The sequence below is a fragment of the Rissa tridactyla genome, chromosome 10 (genome assembly GCF_028500815.1).
Source record: "Rissa tridactyla isolate bRisTri1 chromosome 10, bRisTri1.patW.cur.20221130, whole genome shotgun sequence".
NCBI classification, from domain to species: Eukaryota; Metazoa; Chordata; class Aves; order Charadriiformes; family Laridae; genus Rissa; species Rissa tridactyla.
Window position 1 is genome coordinate 19,195,206 of NC_071475.1, and position 15,740 is coordinate 19,210,945.

The window sequence follows — 15,740 nt, forward strand, 5'->3', positions numbered from 1 at the left end:
ACATTAAACTGAAGGCATCAAAACTTCTTGGTCTTGTTTTGTTTTCGGTTTATTCCATATCAGAATGGCTTTGTGCATTGATTCAAATAAGTGTGATGTTTAGGAAGCATTGGCCTAGGAGGCCCATAATACTTTCTAATGTGTTCCTGTCACGGTTCTGTGTGATTATATGGATGTGCAGTCAGGTGTTAATTTGATCTTTTCTGCTCATGTAAGGTGGTGGGTTTTTGTGTTCTTTATTTCAGCATGGAGGGAGGAGAGCTGTTTAGCAGGATCCAGGAGAGAGGAGATCAGGCTTTCACTGAGAGAGGTAAAAAATCGCAAGTTTAATTTTAAAGTTTGTGAAAGATTGCTTCTCCCTGTCTCTGTCACCTTGCTTAATTCCCTTACAGGAATTTTTCTTTGATTTGATTTTTGTTTGTAATTTTAAATTTTTTTTTTTTGTTTTTCATTTTCTGTGCACTCTGTATTAAATGGTTATTTTTAAAAGTTCCCAAAAATTGGGACTTACCAGAATTGGCCAAGTTCAGGCACAGTGTGGAAGGTTTAGAGGAAAATTCTTCATACAAATCTGCTCAGCTTCTTCATTTCTGAGCCATGGCAGCCTCTGTTACCCTAGTCCCTGGTCTCCTGCCAGACCACCTCTGACATGATCAACGCAGCTTCTACTGTGATTTCTCTTCTGGCTGTCCCTTAAGCAGCATCACCGTGCACAGCTATACTGTTAGGTGATGAACATAACGAGCAAATCACATTTGATGAAACATCTCTTATTCAAGGGTTTTAAAGTACTGCTTGAAAGGAAGTGTTATTAGCCACGCTGTAAACAAGCCTGCTCATCTTTCATAGGGACTACGTGCAAGTTTAAAGACCTGCTGTGAGTCAGTGACAGAGCTTGCAATAGAATGGTCTTACCATTTTTATTATTTTTGCTATTAGTTATCTGCAGAGTACCAAAGGTGTGCTTGACTCTGCTTCTCCTTGCCCATTCACAACAGACAAGAGCTTGTTTCTGCTTAGGAGTAACAACGTTAGTGTTTGTAATTAGCATTGAGATGAAATTATTATTAGAAAAATGTACACCTGAGCTTGTAAATTACTGTGACGGTTTTGCAAATCTGGTACAAAGGCCAGGCTTTTTTTGATCCTGTGTTTCTTAGCCTGGGATGATTCCTTGAAGTGTGTCATGGTTTAACACCAGCCAGCAACTAGGGCCATGCAGCCGCTCACTCGCTCCCCCAAGTTGGGATGGGGAACAGAATTGGAAGAGTAAAAGTGAGAAAAAACTCCTGGGTTGAGATAAGGACAGTTTAATAGGTAGATCAAAAGCCACGCATGCAAGCAAAGCAAAACAAGGAATTAATTCACTGCTTCCCATGGGCAGGCGGGTGTCCAGCCATCTCCAGGAAAGCTGAGCTCCATCACATGTAACGGTTACTTGGGAAGACAAATGCTGTAACTCCAAATGTCCCTTTCTTCCTTCTTTGCGAGTTTCATATACTGAGCATGACATACAGTATGGGATATCCCTTTGGTCAGTTGGGGTCAGCTGTCCCTGCTGTATCTTCTGTTGACTTTTTGTGCGCTCCCAGCCTATTTGCTGGTGGAGCGGTGTGAGGACCAGAAAAGGCCTTGATTGCTTAGCAACAAAGAAAAACATTAGTGTGCTACCAACACTATTCTCATCCCAAATCCAAAACACAGCACTATGCCAGCTGCTAGCAAGAAAGTCAACCCCATCCCAGCTGAAAGCATGAGAAAGTGGTATGAAACTCATGTAGGGAAAACAGGCGTTTTTTGAGGAACTTTATTTGTTCCTCTCTAAAATGCAAGATTCCAGGAGGGAAGCTGGTTCTGTGATCGATAGTGACTCCACTCTACTAAGAACATGATTTTTTTACCTTAAATACCATTGTATAACATTCTAAATACTTACTCAGTAATCATCTGAAGTGTTAAACAGAAAAATCACCTTCATTCTTTCCTGAGATAAATGAGCCTTTTTCTACTGGATTCCCCAGGTTCACTTGGCTGCTGTTTGTGTATCAGCCACAACTTACCATTAGGAGCCAGGAGTTTTAGCCTGGGCCAGGAAGGAGGAGGTTGTGCAAGGTTTTCCCCGAAGAAGATGAGTATTTCTGCATTCTGATTGTCCTTGCCTGAGATTGTGTAATTTCAATCTCAAGCCGTGTGAAAAAGGATTCCAGGTTACAGTACAAGAATTTCTACACTCTCTCTCACTACTGCAGCTGAGGTTTCTACCTATGCAGAAAACAGAGGATCAGGTTGAAATCGCTGGTTCTGTTTCCCAGTCAATGGAGGTGTAATGTAATGCTCACTTGGTACAATGGAAATGTCACTCCTCCCTGCTCTGAAACCTCTCCCTGTGTAGCTGAACTCTTGCAGACTTCAAGAGTACTGCTGTTGCAAGGCAGCTCACCAACTACTAAAATTTCCCACTGGGGTTATGTTAAATTTTAGAAATGTACTATTTCAAAGGTGGCAGTTTGGGCTTTGCAGAATAGAACTGTTGATTTTCTTTCTCTTGAGGAAAAACTTCTAAAGACAGTGAGGAATGAAGATGTGACCTCACCTAAAATTACTATATTGTTATGTTGCTCTATTTTTAGAAAATCTGTTAGATCCTCCTGTTACCCCTGAACTAGAAGCTGAAAGTTAAACTTCTGTCTTGGACAACTGAGGACATGTCCTGGACAATCAGAGATATGTCTTGATTGGGGCTCCTTTCTCCCCAGTCTTGCATGTTGTTTGCGTACCTGCTCTGCTCTTGCTGCTTTTCTGGTGAGCGAATTAAAGTACAAATTTACAAGCTCGTAAAAAACTGGAGTCTCAACCGTTCAGTTGCAATGCAGGCTCAGGAGGAGGGCTGAGCAGCCGGGGAATTGGGGGGTATGGTTGCATGCAAAACCAAAACGCAGCTGTTAGGGCTAATTTTAGGTTTTCTAGTCTTGACGCTAGCCCTATATTCCAGCAAGCTGTTTGTAAGTTATAAGCATTCCCAAGCATGTCACTGAGTTACAGTGGGAATGTTAATGTGACCTTTCTCTAAAATTGTATTTATAGAGGCCTCTGAAATAATGAGAGACATCGGAACAGCCATCCAGTATCTGCATTCAATGAACATTGCCCATAGAGACGTCAAGGTGAGGCCTGAAGGTGTGTGGGCAGGGAGAAAAGACCATAAGGCAGAAAAATAAATGGGCAGAGGTGGTTTAAATAGAACTAGGAGTACAATCAGATGATCGAAGTGTTTCTGTTCCTCTGCCAGTGTGAGAAGGGATCTGTTCACAACTGGTTTGCTACTAGTTAAAGGTCAGGGGATTCGTGTGTGTTAATGCCGTCCAATTGTGTACGGAATGCAGAAGAATCTGGTGATAATCAAATGGTTAATTAAAGAGGTACTACCAACTTGCAATCCAGTTAATTAACAAGAAAATAATGCTGCCTGAAGTGAACTTATACTAGATGCTATACCTCTGTGTACAGTCTTTGACAGTTATTAGTTTTTTTCAGAATCCTACTTGCCTAAAAAAAACCCCAGGAACAAACAAACAAACAAAAAAACTAAACAAACACCAAAACCCTCTCCAGAGAGAGGAGAAACTGCATATATGGGAGGAATAATACCAATTCCATGCATCCAACCCACTTTAATACTATATGTAAATATTTAGGAAAATGGGAAGGTCTCAGTTACTACCATGTGGGAGTGTGTGTTTTATTAGTTAAAGTTTGTACCCACGTCTTCTTGTAGAGACTTGACCAGGTTTGGAGTATTGTATTTTGTTTTCATTCTGTAAATTGCACAGAATAAGCAAAGACAAGATAGCTGCACCAAGGCATTTCTAGCACAGCAATGTGGTAGTGTTACGGAATGTGCTGGAGAGCACGTCACATAATGGTAGGCTGAGGCATCTGATTGATTCTCCAGTTCTGATTTGTGAATTTTCTACAGATGCTTCTGTATGTTTAGCTGGAGGGAGAACTGCCATTGCTTGGTGTCACTCAGGGGGATGTTTGAGGGTTCTTTAGGTAGGAACTGGAAAATGATTTAACAGTTCAGAGATGAAAAATCTGTTCACTTTTGTGGACCTGTGTACCATTGTCTATACACAGAAACTGAAGTACTTAGCCCCAAACACCACCTACACACACTCAGTGAACTCATGCAGGAATGGTTCAAATTGCTTAATAGATCCTAAATCCTGTTTTCTTTCAAGCTCTCCCTTCTTCTGTATGTCCCTAAACACTAGCATGAGAGAGGACATAGCTTCCTTATGACTGAGAAACTGAAAAACAAGTTCAAACAATTGCAGATTCTGGAGATGTGCTCGTTGTCCCTGTTCTTCCCGCACAAGAGCTTGTAGTTCCCTTCGTGCCACTTCTGGTTTTGGAGAGCCTTTATGGAGTGTGGAGCAAGAGCGGAGTAGCTCAGGTTTCAGGAGACAGAGGAGGGGAGGAGCAGGAAGGGGACTATGTCTGTATCGGTTAATTCTGATGGAGTTATGTCTGTTGCTCATAGAGAATTTGGCTGATGACTTCTCTTGTCTTCCAACTCAGCTACTTGAGTGCGGTACAGAGTGCAGAACAATCCCAGTAAGTGCAGTGAACTAGAGAGAGGTTCAAGAAGCCAGACTTGACACCCACTGGACCTGATGAGAGTCTTGTGTTTTGCTCTCCTAAGTACCACGTAGAGAAGGATGTTGATCCTTAGTCTGAGCAAAAATGCTATGTGTTGGGAGGGAACTTTCTGCATAGTGTGGTGGGGATGTGAGAGAAGTAAGAAGACCCAGATGCTGGTGGTGATCCAGGCAAGTGGGAATGGTTTGACCTTTCAGCTCATGAGAGACATCTCTTCATTGTCCAGTTTATCCTTTCTCTTGGTGGCCTTTCAGCCTGAAAACTTGCTTTACACGTCTAAAGAGAAGGATACTGTACTCAAACTCACAGACTTCGGCTTTGCCAAAGAAACCACTGTACAAAACGCGCTCCAGACCCCCTGTTACACTCCTTATTATGTGGGTAAGTTATCCAAAATGCGATTCTTTTGTGTTTGAGTCTGTCATCCCTCCTTATAGTGGGCCTGTGGACTGTAGGAATGGATGGGAAATCTTCTATTGTGGATGTAAATACAAAGAGGTAGCCTGCAGATTTTAAACTAGGATCCAACCCAAACCTAGTCTGGTTGAGGTACAGTTTAGTACTCCTGCTTTCTTCCTTGGTTGCAGAGGAAACAGCCTTAATAGGGGATGCAAATGAGGATCAAGGAGAGAGAACATATTGCTTCTGATTACACTTGAAGTAATCCTGGTGTTTCCTCTGAATGATGCAATAAAAGCCATGGTTTGAACTCAGCTTCGTGATTATTTGGGCGTTTCCTTGCAAAACTTCCCTTAGCTTAACTAATGCAATGAAAGAGAACAGGGAAAGTATTGCCTCAGCTGTAAAGCTTCTTAAAGCTGGCAAATGGAGAAACTAGTAATAAAAGACCAATGTGACTTAATCACAGCTGAATTTTTGCCTTCATTTTGTCCAAAGACAGAGTGCTGTGTAATGAACACCACAGTAGACTGTCCTTTATGCACTCATTTTAGAGTACGTCCCTTTTGGTCTTTGAGTTAATAGTCATTCACCATATGGTATGACTGAGGCAGTCCGCACCTGGAACTTCTTTGGAAGAAAAAGGGCTTCATTTTTTGGAAGAATTAGTTCTCTTCTACGATGTAAGTTTTTATAGTTTTTTTTGTGTTGAAAGGTATTGTTATTCATTGTTAGCAGATAATTAAGATAGCAATATTTTTTTCTGATGCTTTCTTCTATATTTTTGTAAGCTGGGATTAGTGATAAAATGTTAAGGAAATTATGCATATATATGTTTATGCCTTTGTATATAAACAAACTGACATTTCCCTTCTCAACACCTTTTTGTAAACCAGTATGATTGCTTGTATGTTTAGAGAATCATTTTCCTTACAAAATCAAGCTCCCTGCCAGTTCACCCGCCCCAGGGGAAAAAAAAAATCCCCTCTAAATGTATCTCTCTAAAATTTTGTTACTTAGTGAAAAAATGTAGTGCTCTGGAGACCAAGGGAAAATACAGTGCTCTGTAGTTGCTGCAGCTAAACATACTCCACCTAGGTGTCGTTCAAAATGTTATCACGGCTCAAGGAGGTCCTTTCTGTTCTGATTTCTGGAACATATGCTCCTGCCTCTTTCAATGCAGTGTTTCCCTGTACACATTTAGCTATAGCTCCTTCTGCTTTGCTGTAATCTTAGTACTCTCTTGAGCAAAGAGACACTAAGGTGAAGAGTGGGGCATTTTGCCAGCTCCGTTCCTCCTTTTTAAAACTACATTAGATGTAATTACATTAGATGTGTTTGGGAACTTGTCAATAGAAAATACTACCCAGTTCCTGCAGTGCGTTGCATTTTTTTAACGCCTCTGATACTTGTTGAAGTGTACTGCAACTTACATGGTGATGGAGATGAAAGGAAATATCTGGTACTCTGTTAATTTCTGGTTTTAATCTTCTTCAGCCCCAGAAGTCCTTGGTCCTGAGAAGTATGACAAATCATGTGACATGTGGTCGTTGGGTGTCATCACATATATTCTGTAAGTATTTGGAAAGAGGCTTGAGGAACAGAAAGAGGACGCATCTTGTTAAATCTACACTTGCAAGTAATTAGTCACTGGGATCTTGCAACCTGCAGAAGACTAAGCTTGTGTGGGACCTTTTGAGAGATGAAAGGACTTTCATAGTTATGAGAGTTCTTTTGTCCACTCTTACAGCCTGTGTGGGTTCCCTCCATTCTACTCAAACACCGGTCAAGCCATTTCTCCAGGGATGAAGAGAAGAATTCGGATGGGGCAATATGGGTTTCCCAATCCAGAGTGGGCTGAAGTATCAGAGGAAGGTAACAATGCTCACGGTTACCGATGAGTGTGTGCATGGTGTTGTGTGGTGGTGGAGAGCTTACAAGAGACTATTTCCAAAAACCTGTCTTAGGTTTTGTTTCCCTTTCTTCTAGAATTTAAATTATTTTTTTCTAAGATGATACAGAGAACGACTGGTAACTCAAATACTAGCCAGCAACCTAAGTACTCCCGAAAGTAAATGACTACTGAAAAGTTTCTTTCAAATTCCAGCTAGTGCTAGTGAATGCCAAGATTAAACCCTCTGAAAACAAAAGTCTTTAATCCTGAGAAAGGAGGCTGCCAGGACAGCTGCAATGCAAGCTGAGTTGGAAGAAAGGCAAACTGTCTTAAGAACTCATTCAGTCTTTGCCCTCCTTGGTGACAGAGCCAGAAAGGATGGCAAGTTTTCATGGTAGCTTTTTGTGACGTAGGAACTTGCCAATCACCACTTGAAACAAGGTCAACAATTTATTTTGTATAAGTCATTGACTGAAAGCTGCTGCTGTTCAGCTGTGACCTGGATGGGCTCAAACCTGAAAGTGCATGTTTTTGATTCCCTCTTATCCTGACAGTCTTATAATCTGGAAGTCTCACCTGCCCATCATCTTAGAGCGAAAGGTCAGCAACCTCTGGGCACGTCTTTTTTTTCTAACAAGCCCTTTATATTGCTGTTGGTAGCATCCTGTTACTGTCTGCTGTTTAGCAATAACAAATCATCGCTGGATAATACTGTGATCTGTGGCATTTTAACATCTCATTGGTTCTCATGGTTGCATGTGCAGCATCAACTACTGAGGAGAGCGTTTTAATATAAGGTGGATGTTTTACTTACGGGTTTCTGGCTTAATACTTTGTCTGCCTTGGGTCTTGTTCATATTACAGCAGTTATTAAAATGCATGGGGAGCTTGGTGAGAGAACGTGCACTCGGAAAATTTGTAGGGTTTCTGTATGCTTGCCTGAATGAAGACAGGTGCCCTATACCTTTGAACCTGTTAAAATCAACTAGTTTATGTGTATTCTTTTAGGCTGATCAGGCATCTTCAGCAGACTGCTTCTTTTTGCCCTCCTTTGTACCGTCATGGTTTTCTTTCTGTTATCATTCCATCGTCTATGGAGGCTTCCTCTAAATTCCTCTCCAACTTCTTGTAATCATCTTAATGGGTTCTGTTTGTGGTCCCCTCCTTTTGTTTCCTTGTACATTTTAGAGTCCACGTAATCTCTGCTGTAAAACTCCTTTGCAGCATCTCTCAACAAACTAAAGTCTCAACTTGTACCTCTAACAGCTTCTTACAAGCATTTAGTCATCTCATATTTAATGTTTCTAAAAGAGAACTCTTATGCAGAAGTTTTTCTAGGTTCCCCCAAGGAAGTTATGCATAAATCTTTCTAAATAACGTCCCTTAGATGTAGTGTTTCCAGTCTGCCCGCATTAATGAAACTCTTGTCTAGATTCTCATCATCTCATATCTCAGTTACTTAGGACTCCTGCTTTGGCAGATACCATGTTCACAGAATGCTGCAAAGCCTGTTTGTGCAATCCATTTCTTTGACTGTGTTATCCTTTTAGTGGCCTCTCAGTTGTCAAAGAAAAGTTTATTATCTTTTTTTCTGCGACTGTGCTAGTTTTTGTCTTCTATCATTTCTCAAAACATCAGCTTATGCATTCATTCAGCCCATAATGCCGAGCGTGTTGCCATCTTTCAGACAGGTGGCTTGGCAGCTTTCTGTTCCTCTGTTTCTCTTTTTCTCAAGTTCTTGCTCTCAAAGCAGTTGGTTTAGTGATGTAGATAGCATAGCTGGAATCCCTAATCCTTTATCTTTCCTTCTTATCTCTTGTTTTGGATGTTTTCATGTTCTGCCTCTTTAACTTACCACACTGTACATGGCTTCTTAACATGGTACCAGCAATAGGTAGGCGTTTTTGAGTTCTGCAGAATTTCTTCGTTCAGCAGGTCATTGTATTCTCAAGGTTATTTGGGAACACAGTAGTAAACATGCCATGTTGGTCCTGTGTTTCAGCCAAACAACTTATTCGCCATTTGCTGAAGACTGACCCAACAGAGAGGATGACAGTTTCTCAGTTTATGAATCACCCTTGGATTAATGTAAGTTTCATATCTCTTTTCACAAGATGAATTCTTACACGCAGAACTTACATGTAGCTCCACATAGCACAGCAAAAGAAGGATTGATGATTATTGTTAATAACTTAATTAACCTCTGTGCCCTCTGTGGAGGGCACAGTCATCTGCTTGTAGAACCACAGCTCTTCTTGGTGTTACCAGAGGACACACAAAGAGAGACACCCACAGTAGCGTCCTTGGAAGCAAAAGCCGAAAGTATCTGTATCTTCTGTGAGCAGGCAGTCAGTGTTGACTCTGCAGCATATGCATGTGTTACTCTCTTTAAAAATATAAAAATAAACTGTATGTACTTACTTCATTGGTGCAGGATTTAGAGACATCTATTATTAGTGGTCTCAGGCACCATTGTGCATAGCTGTGCTAGTGTGAACACGGTTCTATGCTTAGTGGGAATTCTCATCCTTGGCAGAGTTTGGAAATGCGTGGGGGAGGAGCAAGGGTCTCAGCTTAGCGCCCTATAAGAGGTTGCCAGCTAGGGGTGGTACACAGAGCTATTAATGGTCCCGGTTCAGGTTTCATTCTATGACTTGGTTGAATCTACTTTTCCTTAAAAAAATCTTTTTTTTTGGGGGGGAGGGAGTGGGGAAAGACTCTAATAATACAACATCAGTTATTTCAAACAAGAGACAAGAATCCCAGGAGTTATCAGGCTGAGTTTCAGCATATCGTCTCTGCTCTGTAGGTGTCACTTAAAATAATGGATTAGACTTCTCACATTTGTGCATAGAAGGACACCAGTCTTGTTCTTACCGCCCAAAAATTATCAGCCAGGAACAGAGTCACTTGTACTGTAGAATGCCCTTTTCTCTCATAGAGCTTTACCTGTCTGTGCTGATCCTCAGAGGAAGGGGCAGAAGCAGAGGTGTGACTAATAGTCAATATTTCTATAATGCCTGTTTGAAGATATGAAAACCCTTAGAATTGTATAGAAATGTAGTTGCATAACATCCTGATGAAGTAGATAGATGTCTTCATTTAGAGCTGTGAAAACTGAGAAATTAAGGTTACAAAGACTCTGTAGAACTAGAACAGAACCTAGACAATGTTTCTAAGTCTTTTTTAACCCAATAAAAACGTAATCACTGTTCAGAATAAATACGTCCAGCTTTAAGCGTTTGAAGACCCAAGAAGGAGGTGTTTCAGAAGTCAGCAGGCGATGAATTTCACAGAATAAGTGCCTAATAGCTAAGGAAGCTACCACCTACAGTGACACATGTTACTTGAAATATGCATATAACCAATTAATAAGGAGGAGATTAGAGACAAGATTCTGCTGCACCAAAGAGCCGTGCTAGAATACCATTCCTGGAAGAATGCTCTTGGAGCTGCAGGTTGGCATCTTTTTGTGCTGAACCTATTGTTCCCACGAGGCAGAGGGAGGGAGAGGGAAAGACCAACATAGTGAATGCCTGTGTTCTTCCTTTTCCTAAATCCCCAAGTGGGAACATGTATGGGGAGATGCCCGCACAAGCAGTGGAGGAGGGTGCTTTTCTCTCCTCTTCTTTTTCTCTCATTTTTTTTTATTACGTGGATGGCAGAAGTATTATTGTGGACTATGCAAAAATTTTCAGTTTAGGTGGGGTCCTCTAGTTAGCTTGGAGATAAGATCTATTTAACAAGAAGTAGCTCATAGCAGATAGGAGGGCAACTTCAACACCTGCTCAGGGACACCATTAAAGCCAGTCGTCTGGTTTTCCATTTCCCTCCTCCCAGCTGTACTTGATAAAACTATACTGTGGCCAGCTAGGGTCCTTTTCCAGAGGATGCTGGCGTCATCATTTCTGCTTCCACTTCTGTAACTACTGCTGTGGTGCTGTTAGCTTGGTGGAGTGTAAGCACTGCTTACAATGTAATGCTTATTTTACAATGACATATACAGGGATCTCCCTAAACTTTTTTGACGTGAAGCTGCATCTGGTGTAGGACACCACAGCAGTGGACAGCAAGTTTGCATAGAAAGCATAAGGGATATAGGTATGAATTTATAGTTTGGGTTATGGACTGACAAGAAATACTATGATTCTTGCTGAATTTAGCTGGGGAACTGCACGTCATGCTTTAGAAATTGTACCTTATTCTAATTTAAAATGTCTACTGATCTTTCATGGCAGGTGAGCATAGATCTCAATTTTATGTGGAAGGGCATTTCAAGCGATGCACTGTCTTCTGAACTGTGCTTACTCTGAGTAATAGTATAATTTCCTCTTTGGGGCACGTTTATGATCTGATAAACTGGTAATCTCAGTTAATGTAGATATGCAAGAAAATTTTTCCTACGACAAATCCCAGAAAATAAAGGTCAAATCAACCACTTTAAAACATTGACTAACGAATAGTGAAATGACAGTTAAAATCTAAAACGTACATAAAAGTTTATCCAACGCAGGGATATTGGTTGGACTGGAAGGGAGAAGAGTGAAAGAAACTCAGCACTGATTTCTTTCTCCTTTTTTTCTTTGAAAATATTGTCATGTGGGGACTATAGTCCTTTTCTACCTCACACATGAATTAGCTTCTGGAGTGATTGAAAGCATGAATAATGAGGGCCACTGAAGGACATTACATAAACTTTTATGCCCTCAGCACACATAGAAGAGCAAGCAGGCACTTCCCAAATGTGATTTTGCAGAACACGTCTTTTGATATTTTTCCCTTTTCTCAGAGATCAATGGCAGTGCCACCAACTCCTCTTCATACTGCACGGGTCCTGCAAGAGGATAAAGACCACTGGGATGAAGTTAAAGTGAGTCAATCACAGTTCAGATTTCTTGAAATCAAGTCTGGTAAGAGATTAAATGGGCTGGCTTCTCTGCATATGCCTATTTCCTTGGAGGTTATGGCTAATTTGAATACAACCATGTTAAACAAGGGAAACATAAAAAGTCCTGGTTAGAACGGAAGTGTATATGATAGCCATTTAAAAAAGAAGAATGCTATTTGAGCTTCATCTGATAGCCAAATACCAACAAAGTAGATGTTTATGATCAAAGTTGTTAACGTTGCTACCTGTTGAGCCACCGTATGTAACCGCAGAGTAGAAGGGATAGTGTTGAGGGAGCTTGAAGTTCACTATAGTGAAGTGAAGAATATGATGAAAATGCAGGGGGACAGGGTGGGATGACTGAGCTGCATTCTGGTTTTCTACTCTGTTCTATTGTAAAAAAACATTAAATAAGCTTAGTCATGTCTTGTTGTGATATTTGGCAAGGGGAGATAAAAATATATCTGTCTTTCCCTTAATCTAACCAGGTGCCTCACCTACTGTTTGTACTGATGACAGTTGAATGCTTCCTGCAAAGAGAAACTATAGGGCAGACTAAAAGTTGTTTGCAAGCTTTAACTCTTTCCTGCTGGCCTTTATCAGGTTGGCATGCTTTTACAATTAATTATGAATTTTTTGCACTTATAATGCTTGGCATTTTGATAATTGCTATGTTCCTGGAATGTATTTTACTGATTACTGATTTTATTTAAATTACTGATGTCTCAGCTGTTGAACTATGTAATGGTAAATGGTAAAATTTCATAGGTCCTAGGCAACATTTGCCTCTCGAGTCAAAGAGAGAAACAGATAGTTTCACTTACCGTTCTTCATTTCCATATTTCCAAGAAATTCTTATACTTGTGCTTTGTATAGGTCCCTTGGGCCATCAGCATTCCCATAATATTTAATCGTTTTTCCATTCCTGAACTAAATGCATAGACATTCATTTACTTGAGCAGATTTTTGCTTAAGGCCTTATTCAAAAGTTTAAAATTTGCCTACACTCAAACATTAATTCAAACTGAGGAAGTGTGTGAGTTTGAGGCACATACTTTTAAACAACTTTGTGTGGACTCTCTATTCTAGTTCCTGCTAACCTCGCTTGGTAACAGAGCAAGGAGAGCAGCGCCCTGACTCTGGTTTAAGAAGCCCAGGCTCAGTAGCTGGTGAAGGCCCAGAGCCAGGCAGTAAGAAATGCTGGGCACAGGGACATGATGGAATTTAGGCCAGCCAAGTGTGGTCCTGCATGCTCACGTATGAAACGCTGTGTGAATAGCTCCTCCTGAATGAGTCCGTGAGTAGAATGAAGCCTTTAGTCATAGTCCAGTGCAGCAGAAAGGGCTCAGCTATTTCTGGCCGTAGTGTAACAGAGGGTTCCTTTTTGTACGTTCATCTCTTGGCAGTAGTGTGGGGTGGCTGTGTGCTCTCTGCCTCAGGGTTTTCAATAAATTCCTTCCTTGGTTTCAGGAGGAGATGACCAGTGCTTTGGCTACCATGAGGGTGGACTATGATCAGGTGAAAATCAAAGACTTGAAAACATCCAACAACCGCCTCCTGAACAAACGCCGTAAGAAGCAGAAGCAGGCAGGCACCTCTTCTGCAGCACCAGGGTGCAATAACCAATGAGAAGAGAAGCCAAGGACCTGTGGGTGGAGGGTAAAAATTAAAAGGAACAATTTAAAATCAGTATGATCAACTCAGTCCGTACCACAAAGGCAGTGAGACTGTGAAGAAGCTATCCTGCAAAGAGGGAGCAGTGTGAAAGATTACATTTTTATAACTTGAATCAAGGCTTTGCTTTTAAAGGCTAATGTATATGACGTGATTCTGTTGCATATTGCTTGGGAAAGTACAGCAATACCAGAAATGTTACGGGGTTTTGTTTTGGCTTTAACTGTATCGGACAAGAGGAGAGGAGGCAGTCTCAGCGTACTAACGCACTGAGGCTTTAACAGCCATCTACAAGACTAACTTCTGCTACTATTTTAAACTTGGGATTAGAAAAAATGCCAAGTGTTCTGCTAGTAGTGTTTTAATAATCCAAACATGAGCATTAAGAAAGGAGAAAAATGTCACTACTCTTTATGTGAGTAGCACAGGTGCAGTTCTATTATGGATGTATCGGACAGCATTTCGTGTTAGAATTGGTAATAGTCAATGTTTCCAAACTTACCTCCTGTAGTTACAGAATATCACCTAAACAGTAAACAGTAATTCCTGTTACAGAAGAAAGCATCCATACATTTCCATTAAAGTCTTCATGTAGTCTCATGAGAAGATTTGAGTTTGTCATGGATTCTCACTTGATAACGTGTAAGTTTTCTAAACTGTAACCATTATGTCATGTCTGTGCCACTGTCAGTTCCCTCTCTTGTGATGTTTTTAATTTAAATGGTAGTTTATGTGAAGAGTTTTAATAAGGATTTAATTAGTTGAAGGTATCCTGCAGAGAATATTGCTGTTCCTCTTGGATCCATGACCTCTAGGGTGTACAACTGGACATGCAGTTGTATACCAGGGACTGCTTTAGAAGAAACACTTCTAAATTTTGGGAAGAAGTGGCAAACGCGTGTTCTCTGAATGGACCCTGGTGTCTGCCAACATCCCTTCTGGTAATTATCTCCAGATCTGGTGCCTAAGATGTGCTGATCTTAGCAAATTTTGGGGTGCTGGGGTTGGTTTGTTTCCTGGAGTCAGGGAGGGGGAGGATGCTATTTTATTTGCAGTGTTTTGTCAGTGTTTCTGGATCCGAAGATTTTCGTCACCTAAGGGAGATTACCTAGAAGTATATCCACTCTTTTTTTTTTCCTATTCTAATTCTTGCTTTATAGGATCCTGGCCTTGGTTTGCTAATTTGTTCTACTTTGTGATCAAAATACTTCTTCTCACTGTATTTGGGGTTTGGTTTTTTTTGAGTTGAGGTGAAGCAAATATTTGTGAAAGTGTTATCAGAGTCTAGGATGAAAATTACGTGCTTCCAGTGATGCAGACAAAAGCTACTTTGTGGTAGGCACACAGAGTACTTGTGTGTTAATATGCTCGGAAGAATGTTAAAACACAAAAAGGAAAACCAGGCTCCAGAGAGGATCTGAGTCATCAAACCTGACTGCCGCATAGATCTTGTTACCTCCAACAAAGATGAACTCGAGGCTTTTGGACCTCATCTGGGGAGCCCTGTTCCCATCTTCACAGTGTTTGTGGGACCTCCATTCTTCTTTGTGAACTAGTCTTCTTTGGTCCTAGGGTTTTAATGATTTTAATAAATCATATCACAACGTTCCTTCCTCCTGGCATCCCTGTTTTTGTTGAGATGGGGAAGAGTTTGAATTGCTTTGCGAGGTACATCTATGTTGAAGGTGATGGGAAAAGGGAGAAGGAAAAGTGCACAATGATGTCCATATTCAAAGGCTGTCCAACTTTGAGCAGTTTTTTAAGATTACAAGCGTTTGTTTTTAAATATCAATCTCTGTGAAGATGTATTTTAGAATTATTTCATGTTATCTAGGTGTATCTATGATTATAGCATGTCCTGTATATGTTTATTTTTATCATATTACTCCTATGAATTATGCAAATATTATTCACTACCTGTAAATGATAATACAACAAAGAGTTGTGATGTGTTCAGGGTGCGACAGTTAGGATTAGAGCCAGATCCAAGTTTCTGTCCCTTTATCCAAATTTTTTGAGGGTGCTATATGTACATCCCTCCTGCCTTCCCACCTCTGTGCCCCCTCAGGGTGACACATGCTCCCACTATCCCAGTTAACAGGGCAACCTGTGCATGATGCGGTGATGTCCTGGCTGCCTTTGGCAGAGTGTATTGAAACTGTTGCAACCCGCAGTTTTGCATCTGCCTTGCCCAGGGTTTGAGCTGGAGCTCGCAGTTTCCAG

General features: G+C 40.9%; 1 protein-coding gene across 1 annotated transcript in view; it reads left to right on the forward strand.

Moving 5' to 3' along the window:
• MAPKAPK3 (MAPK activated protein kinase 3) overlaps nt 1–15,456 on the forward strand; it is a 49,279-nt gene extending 33,823 nt beyond the window's left edge. Inside the window, exons 4-11 of the mRNA XM_054215787.1 lie at nt 246–310; nt 3,085–3,164; nt 4,917–5,043; nt 6,559–6,634; nt 6,812–6,936; nt 8,958–9,043; nt 11,745–11,825; nt 13,314–15,456. Coding sequence (XP_054071762.1) covers nt 246–310; nt 3,085–3,164; nt 4,917–5,043; nt 6,559–6,634; nt 6,812–6,936; nt 8,958–9,043; nt 11,745–11,825; nt 13,314–13,472 — 799 coding nt within the window. The 3' untranslated portion in view covers nt 13,473–15,456. The remainder of the gene's footprint in view (nt 1–245; nt 311–3,084; nt 3,165–4,916; nt 5,044–6,558; nt 6,635–6,811; nt 6,937–8,957; nt 9,044–11,744; nt 11,826–13,313) is intronic.
• Nucleotides 15,457–15,740: the final 284 nt, after the last annotated feature.